At 40.5% G+C, this 8,747-nt stretch overlaps 1 protein-coding gene across 1 annotated transcript; it reads right to left on the bottom strand.

Moving 5' to 3' along the window:
- Nucleotides 1-5,725: 5,725 nt before the first annotated feature.
- LLPH (LLP homolog, long-term synaptic facilitation factor) lies at nt 5,726-8,741 on the bottom strand. The gene is made up of 2 exons (XM_005419235.2): nt 8,516-8,741; nt 5,726-6,201 (listed from the first exon to the last, which is right to left on the bottom strand). Exons 1-2 carry the CDS (start codon nt 8,694-8,696, stop codon nt 6,038-6,040), a joined length of 345 nt encoding a protein of 114 aa, XP_005419292.1. The 5' UTR covers nt 8,697-8,741; the 3' UTR covers nt 5,726-6,037.
- Nucleotides 8,742-8,747: the final 6 nt, after the last annotated feature.

Genomic DNA, 8,747 nt, shown 5'->3' with positions numbered 1-8,747 from the left:
GCTGCCCCGGCACAGGGCGGCTCCGGCCCGCCCAGCCGGGTCCCGCCGGCACAGCTCTGCAGGGAGGCATGGAGTGGCATTCGGCATGAAAAGCGTCCGCCTTTCTCCCAGCACCCAGCCGTGCCACCAATACACCAAGGGGGACACGGAGCGAAGCCACCAACTCACGGCATCTGTGCCACTGATGACTCTGAGTGAGGACACCACACGGTAGAAGTTGTTGCCATTGAGCACGACGACGGATAACCCAGTCTCATCACCAGTGAATTTGGGTGATGCTGTTGTGGACAATGAAATGCTGAGATGGAAATACATTTTGCAGTTTGTCCGCCTCCCATCGCTGTTACAGGGCAATCACCAGTAGTGGAAGTACAGATTCACTTTCCAGAGCTAAGGGTTTCTGTCAGGAGCTGGTTAAGAAGTTCAACAAAAAACTATTCTTCCACGGGGGAAGGAACCCAAAAATCCGAAAACCCTACAATTTCCTCAAATTCCAATCTCTACAATTACAATATTCTGAAGATTTGATAGCATGTGTTAGGGACATGCTTTTGCTGTTAACATCTTTCTGGCTGCCTAAGGAAATAGAAATGCAAATTTTGATTTTAAATTTTATGGCAATATTTCTAAAATACTGGACACATACAGGGCTTAGCAGATTAGTATTTATTTTAAACGGCAAGCAAAATAACCAAAAAATCCACATGCAATCTTCTCCTCCAAGAGAAAAAGCCTTGTCCTTGTCACTTTACCTCTTTAAAAGTGATGGATAAAATCACAGGTGCCTGTATATAAACACACTGTACCCTACACTGAAGCAATAGTTCCTAAAGTTATTACATCAACAGACCAACCTTTAACCTCTCCCATGGATGATCTTACACCCTGGTCTCACACTCAAGGAATTAAACATTTTTTTCTCTTCAAAACAGTAGCAGCCAAGACATGGATGAGCAGTTCCAGCAACCGCAAGTAAATGGATCACACTATGGCTGCATTTGCTCTAAAGTGTTGCCAATTTTTTAGTTTTTTCCCCAAGAATTCAGGCAGACTTAAAGACATTAGGAGAGAAAAAACAATCTAAGTGCCTGAGGGGACCCAGCTGTGCTTCGGATGGGTCACTTTGCAGCTCCACCATCAGCTTGCACATACCCTGGTGCACTTCAGTTCCCAGCTTCTTCCTGTACATCCTATAACAATTCCATATTCCAAGGGGGTGCAAGAAGTTTAGAAAAAGCAGTGTATCTTACCTTTCTTAGCTTTCACAAACAATTTAGTTTGAAATATATTTTTGCATGTATTAAGGGAACTAACTCAAATTTCGCATTTGCGTTGAGGCTATTCAGTAGCAGCAGTGGTGATGAACTAAACCCAAGAGACTACAATCAAGGGGCTGCTGTCACTGAGCCCTTCTAAGCTTTCATAGAAACGTTTTGCGTTCTGTTGCAAGACAAACTGCAGCTCTGATCTGATCTACACCAAATTCTGTCATATTTTGCAGAAGCAAGATGGACAGAAGCACAATCGGTAGACCCAAAAAGTTCTTGTTTCAAACACAGACATGAGAATCCACCAAAGCTAAATTTACAGAACATCTACTGTCAAAGTAATTTAAAGACTCAAGGTAGCAAGCTGTAGCATAGAATAGCTGTTGCCCCTATACATTATGAATTTGTCACCTTTCAAGAGAGATATTATACATTACACATAAAGTGAGTGTATGAATGAACCAGCTGGGCTGAGTCAGATGAACCATCCTGAGACAACAAATGCACCTTTGTTTCCTGAAATACTATCCACAAACCCAGCTTCTGGTTAAAGGCAAAAGGTTAAAAATGCTGTGAAATCTGTATTCAGACTTTAAAAGCCTTGCAAGAAAATTAACTGTAGTTAGAGAGAAAATATACTAGATAATAGCTTACCAAACAAGAACATCAGTAACTTTCACAGCCTCCTAATAGTTGACTAGATTGAAAACAGAGGAAGTCAGTTCACTCTGAATATACAAGCACTTCATAAGCAGTCCTCATGCTGCCTTGCATAGGACCCTTGATACACAACCCTCGTTTGCCACACCATGTACTGTTCCTAACATTTCAGTTATATTTTATTGATATTTGGTCTTTTCTATTGATATCTGATCTTTTAAATTGATACATGAGCATGAGAAAGATTAGAGACCTGAGAGAGCAATGTTTAAATGACTGAGATGAGAGAGGAAACAGTGAAAATATCCCCTTCCTATTCTGCCTTCTCTTTTTCTTTAAATTCTGTCACTATTAATTAGGTAGAGATCAGAAAACTGTAGTAGTGTAGGAAGAATAAAATGACAGTGAAAATGGTGGGCTTGTCACAACTGTGCAGCATTTATTAACAGAAGGAAGTTATTAGTTCTTTCTCACTTTTAACTTGGAAAAAATAATCCCAATGTCTGTTTCTTCTGAAGTAGGAAATTGCGAGTTGGACAATGCAGCTGGAAAAGGGAAAGGAAAAAGCTGAAAAGAGCCTTTTCCTGTAGCAGTGAGCTCTCAGATGGCTGTCAGTCCTGCCCTGAAACTTCACTCCTTGGCAAGTTAAAATTGATGGCAAAACCATGGCCTTAAGAGAGTGATGCATAGCTCCTGCATCACTCTCATCCTCCCCACAAGTGCCATAGCTCAATTCAGACCATGCCACCCTGAGCTGAAGATTGCTTTGCAGCACTCAGATTTCTGCACGCTAAGGCTACATTCTCCTAATGTGTGATACCAGACATGCTCACACCACAAATCAGATACAGATCAGATATCCAGCTTCCATCAAAGTCAGAACCCACACAGCTGTTCAGGCAGCAGGAGGAAAAGGTAGAATAATACAAAGAGACCTACACTATAAAGCCTTTGCACAGGACTCCTTTTGCTGTGACCACATATGAGGAGACCATTTTGTACCATGTGGCTATGACATGCTTCCTCCAGTACTAAGCAGCCCCAAACTATATTTAGCATCCCCTATAACCACAGTGCTGGCTGTAGGTAAGACTCCAATACTATGCCCTTAGTTGAGAAAGACTTTCAAAACCCCCATTCAATGCACTTGCTTGACCTGTCTCCAGAACTTCTCTCCACCTTCACAGCGCTGTACTGCACAGTGGCCTCACCAAGAGGCACTAATGTCACAGGATGAGAGGTGGCTCATGAACCAGGACAGCCTGACACAGCCTTCACCGGCCTGGTCTTTCTTCCTGGTCTTGTACTGCCTCCTACTGACACTGCTTTTTGTACAGTAAAGCTGTAAAACAATCCAGCTGAAAAATGGGGAAAAGAAGAATATTTTCAGTGTATCTTAGCTAACTGGTCTCCTAACCGATTTGACTACACAGTGCAGAGGTGCCCCAGGGCAGGAATGAGTTACCAGAAAAGCCCAGGAACTGAAATAATTCACTTTAAAAATCAAGTCCTACACACTAGGTCAAACCTTGTCATCTTCCTCAGAAACTGCCAACAATCTGCAGGATGTTTAGCAATTTGCCAATGCAATTTTTATACTGCATGAGTATATGCACATCTTATGCACATAAACATTTCAATGAAATGACAGAATTTAATTCTTTCAGTGCTGGCTTTTCTGCATGTAGTTCAAAAAACCTGTATTACTTCCTCTGCCTTCTGTATTAGGTCCAGGAAGCAAAGTTACCACAGCACTTTGCAGGTAGGTGGCAGAAAGTTGCAACTAAGCAGTTTCATAACAACACAATTACAGAATTAAAAAAAAAACCCAACCACCACAACTTTGACAGCACCATTTAAGTTACACACTTTCAGACTTCCATCAGTTTGTTTAATCAATTCTCTCTCAATCCCAACCTAAATAACATTTTTTATGTAAAGACCAATGAATTATGATATTATTAGAATGCTGCTTAGAAGCAGATCAGTTACTTTGAAAATCCCTCTGTGGAGTTTTAAAGTATGTATTTCAGTCAAAACCAATTATGTTTAAATTCATTTCTATTGGAAGGAAACATGGCTTTTTCCATCAACTCAAATAGAAACATGTTTTAGATTCAGCAGCAAGAATCAAATACTCAAAGGCAGCTAAATAATTTGGTATTTCCATTCAAAAAATAGAGTTGGTCAAAACAAATTCCAAATACAAAATTACAGTATCCACATACAGTATATACTCGAATCCCAGAAAGCAGAATTTCCCTGCTGTACTCATGACTCAGGCTCTGGTTACATCCATGCTGCATGTTTAGCCAGGTTCCTGCTGTCTGTCTACAAGCAAGCTTTTAGCCTGGATTACAAATCCCACCCAAACAAAATATTATAAAATATCAAAAATATTTCCTGGCCCATAGAGAGCTCTGCCTCACCCGAGTGAGGTATGACATTGTACACAATACACTGGTACTAGACTAAGAGCTCTATTCCAGTAAAGACCACGTTTATTCCTTCCTTATCCTCCATTTCACCTCACAAAAATCAAACAGGATGTCTTAAAATATCTGTAGTTTAAGTGAACATGTTTGACTTTATCCCGGACACCATGAAGGAAATACCTCACACAGCCAGTATTGTTACAGGAAGGAAGCAACTTCTAAATAAAACATCAGTGCAGCGTCTGCTGTCTTTTGCTTAAGATTCAAATTCTTAATCTGGTCATAAAAGCAGCTGACTACTAAAGCTACACAACAAAGCTCAGGGTTAGGTCATAAAAGCACAAATAAGCAAGACTATTCGGTTATGAAGGTAATTTTCTCTTACAGAGGCAGCAGCAGTGAAACAGCTCTGGAGAGAGGACAGCGTAAGGGCAGTGCAGCAGTGGCAGGCTCGATGAAAATAAGGCAGATGATGGCTGTGTACCTAAAGAATAAACTGACTAAAGCTGTACATCTAAACAGGGGGACTTTGCCAGTTTAATCATCTCCACTAGGGAAAAGCAGCCTGCTTTCCCATTGGGAGCTGCTTGAAAGTCATCTGATTTACAAACAACATGTCAAAAATAGCACTCTGCTTACTTTACAGAAAAAAACAATTGTTTTTTCACACTTAAGCCCAAGAAGCTCCCCTCCTCAATTCCCCAAAGCATGTATTAATCAAAATAAAGCCTACCTTGTTACAACAATAAATAAATACACTCTGACTGTTCATTCCATTCCATTCCTGGTTAAACACATTCATAAACAGTTTCCTCCACATGAATCAATTGTAAAGTAGTCCTAATCTACATGCTAACATTTAGGTAAGTTTGATACCAAAATCTAGATCCATTTATCTAGTAAGACCAAAAAAATTGATAGCAGCAGCTGTTTTTATCAATTAACAGGGCTTTTATCAACTTAATGGAAATATTTTAAAAATACAAAGTTATTTGGTGCATTTGTGTTCTCTCATTTTAATACTAAAAGAATCGGTTGTACTTTCACTTATTTAGTTCCTACAGTATTTCTGTTGCAGACAGCAATGAAATACTTTGTTATTCTCTTTGTGAACTTATGTCAGACTGACACTTTCTCATTTTACTTGCAGAATTTTCCTGAGGCCCTGGTGTTGTTTCAGCATAAAAATTTTGGAGTTACCTATGAAAATATATTTTTGTTAATTATCAGATGTTAAAAGCAACACAAGTCAGTGCAACAAATTTTACAGAAAGATTTAAAAGATACTGTGTGTTTACAGAATCTTTTGGTTATATTTACTAAAAGACAAGTCACACTGACAAAGACCACAGTACAAAAACATTTGGTTTAATTACTTTTAGGATTTCCTTTACTGTTTTTGGTACTCACAGCATAAAAGATAGAAGACCCTCACCCCCGCCAAGAAAACAGGTAACCACACACAATTAGTCTATTCAAAGGCACTCAACTTGCTTTTTAAGCTTGGCAGACACCAAACTGTAATTTCTTTCCTCATTTGCTGACCAAATAGTCTCTTCAAAAATTCATTCAACACAATAAATTATACGCAGTGACCAAGCACAAAATCTCATGAATTTATGTGGAAAATTTATTTTGTTAAATAAAATATTCACGATCTTTACAAAACTGATTTTACCAGACGAGGCCTTTGGCCAACTTTGATTTTTTTTTCCCTTTAACACGCTGAGCCTTAAGCTTCTTTCTTTGCCTGGAATTCATCCATATTGGGTACTGTCCATGCTGGTCTAGAAGAGTTTTTTTGTTTCGTTTATTATCCAGCTCCATTTTGCAGTCATCTGAAAATTAAAGGTGTTTTAGTGAGTAAAATATCTGAATCAGCTTCACGGAAGCTATTTTGCTACTAGATTCCCCCAAATGATAAAAATATGTCTAGACACAATAGTATTTGTCCATAGAGAACTGAAGGGTTTATAAACTGAAAGCACTTTCCAAACCAATGCAACTGTAACCCAGGAACTTCAAGAGTTGACAGTAAATGTGCAATATTTTTCCTAAAGGCCATGTCTGGGCAAAGCATCTTATTCTTTCACCTGCAATCTGTTCCAATCCCGTGTCTAAGAACATTGTAATTCCATCATGGAAGCATGCATGAAGCCAGAGGCTTACTGAAAGATACACACAATTACACACTTTTTAGGATGTAATGTTTAAGATCTGCTCTAAAAATTTATTCTGAGTGGAAGATGAAGACAAGTAAAAAGAATAGTAAGGAGAAAAGGTGAAATACAATGACAGTAGTAATTATCAGCCAGTGATGCCACAGCTGCCTCGAGGAGTGAGCATGACATCAGGTCTAACACATTTACAGGCAGAAGGAGAGGATTAATCCCTAGGATGAGGAAGACTTCCTGTGACATGGTCACTCCCAAGAACGGTGTCCCCAGCTGCCTAACATCCCATGAACATCACGTCTCAGGGAGATAAGAAAGTGCAAGAGGAGCACCTTGCTAAGTACTGACTGCAACTGTGCTCTGTAATTTCATCCCAACCTTGTTCCCAAACCATATGTGTGCAACTCAAGCCTTTACCACAAGTTTTATGGAGAGGAAAAAAGACTTTTATATACTGCTTGTCTAATGTTGGGAGACAAAGCTCAGGAGGAAAAGGCCAACATGCTGCTTCAACAGCTGAGGTTGATAGGCTACAGGAATCTGCACCAGATATGCTTATGGAGCCCTAAATTGGGGGGGCTTGCAAATACTTGCAATCAGCAGACAATCAGCACAGGGGGCTGGTGGCAGAACCAAAAGCCTATCCAGCAGAGCAGACCTTATATTATTTTTTTCTTAAGAAGAAAAAACGGAAAAAAAAAATTCACAATGTGCTGTAAACAATATCCTAAAGTAATACAGTAAGATGTCTGTAATATACACCTATATACTTTCTTTGGCTGGAAAATTATTTATCTGTCTGCAGGAAGACCATATTATGAGTGACGTTTTTATCTACTTCAGTTCTTGTAACACTTAGCAATGTGAGCTCCTCTGTGCTCACACTTAGTCCTGAAAAGTCCTCTCAAAGAAAACACCATTTTCACAAAACTTGTAGCTGTTTTGTGAAATACATATTTTCTTAAGCATTTCTGAGGCTGCTATCTCTCTGAAAAAGCCAAATGAAATTGGCCACCCGTAGAGAAGTTGCCAGCAGAGTTGGAAGGAGGTGCAAAAATGACAGATAGCCATGCATTTATTTCAGAAACTAGGTTTAAAGGAATGATTTCTCCTTCAACTTCAGCATCAGAAGTCTGACAATGTTCCAAAACATTTTGGAAATTCAATTCTAACTAACCCTTAAAGAATAACTTTTACACCTTGTTTGTAGGACAAATCTGAGCCATGGAAAAATTACAGATTATACTAGATGCTAACTTTAATGGGACAAGTATTTTTTTATATACCATTCTATTTCCATTTTCAGTATCAGAACACCTTAAGTGGCACAAATTGGAGACTCAAAATAAGACTATGATTTAGTATGGACGTCAGTTTTGGAAAGAGGAGGTGTCTTTCTGACTCCCATCCAGTATGCAGCTATTTAAAACCTTTGCTTCCCCTTCCTGGGTTACTTCCTTTACATTTTACATTCGATTCCAGACACAAGGAGGAAGATGGCATTATTTGTAGACACTTAATACCATCCACTGCTGCACCATGTGCAATGCAACACTAACTAGTATTCAGAAACTGGGCCCGTATTAATCCTACCCCAATTACTCTATGTTTAGCAGCCTCCTCGTATTAGGACAGTTTGGCAGCAAACAATGCTGTGATTGGAACAACTGCTAACTGGTGAATCCGCACCCACCTGAGGGTCTCAGAGATGTCTCTCCATACAATACATTACGTACTAAAACCAAATGTAACCTTGTTCCGCAAGTGACCGGATGCAGTATGGATGCCAGTGTTGCGAAATGACCAGAGTCAGTGTTTTAGCTTTAGAACACAAGCTTTCCGAGTGCCTGTTCTCCTGCTGTAACAACCACACACACGGCTGATGCCGGCGGTGATAGGCACAGGGCAGGAACAGCCCCGCGGGCCCTGCCGCACCTGGGCGACTGCAGCAGGAACAACCAACCAGGGCCGCACTCACCTTTCGCCTCCAGGATCTTCTCGGGGGGCACCACGGTCGCCACCTCCTTGACCTCCTCCATGATGACATCCGCTTTGGTTCCCAGGATCTTCTTCAGCCTCTCCAGCTCCTTGGGCGCGTTCTTCTTCCTCTTCTCCGCCCGCATCTTCCTCCTCCATTTGCTCCTCAGGCTCTTCGCCATGTCCTGCGGGGAGGGAAGCGGGAGCGCTCACGGGGGGCCGCGCGCACGCGG

Source organism: Geospiza fortis, unplaced genomic scaffold, assembly GCF_000277835.1.
Source record: "Geospiza fortis unplaced genomic scaffold, GeoFor_1.0 scaffold166, whole genome shotgun sequence".
NCBI classification, from domain to species: Eukaryota; Metazoa; Chordata; class Aves; order Passeriformes; family Thraupidae; genus Geospiza; species Geospiza fortis.
Note: the sequence above shows the minus strand (reverse complement) of the source record. Positions and strands in the feature narration are given on the sequence as shown.

Excerpts from the sequence above, each read along its gene's own strand:
- LLPH (XM_005419235.2), bottom strand. The coding sequence starts at position 8,696 with ATGGCGAAGAGCCTGAGGAGCAAATGGAGGAGGAAGATGCGGGCGGAG. Across the intron at positions 6,202-8,515 it reads GAAGATCCTGGAGGCGAAAG|ATGACTGCAAAATGGAGCTG; the intron begins GTGAGTGCGGCC and ends TTTAATTTTCAG.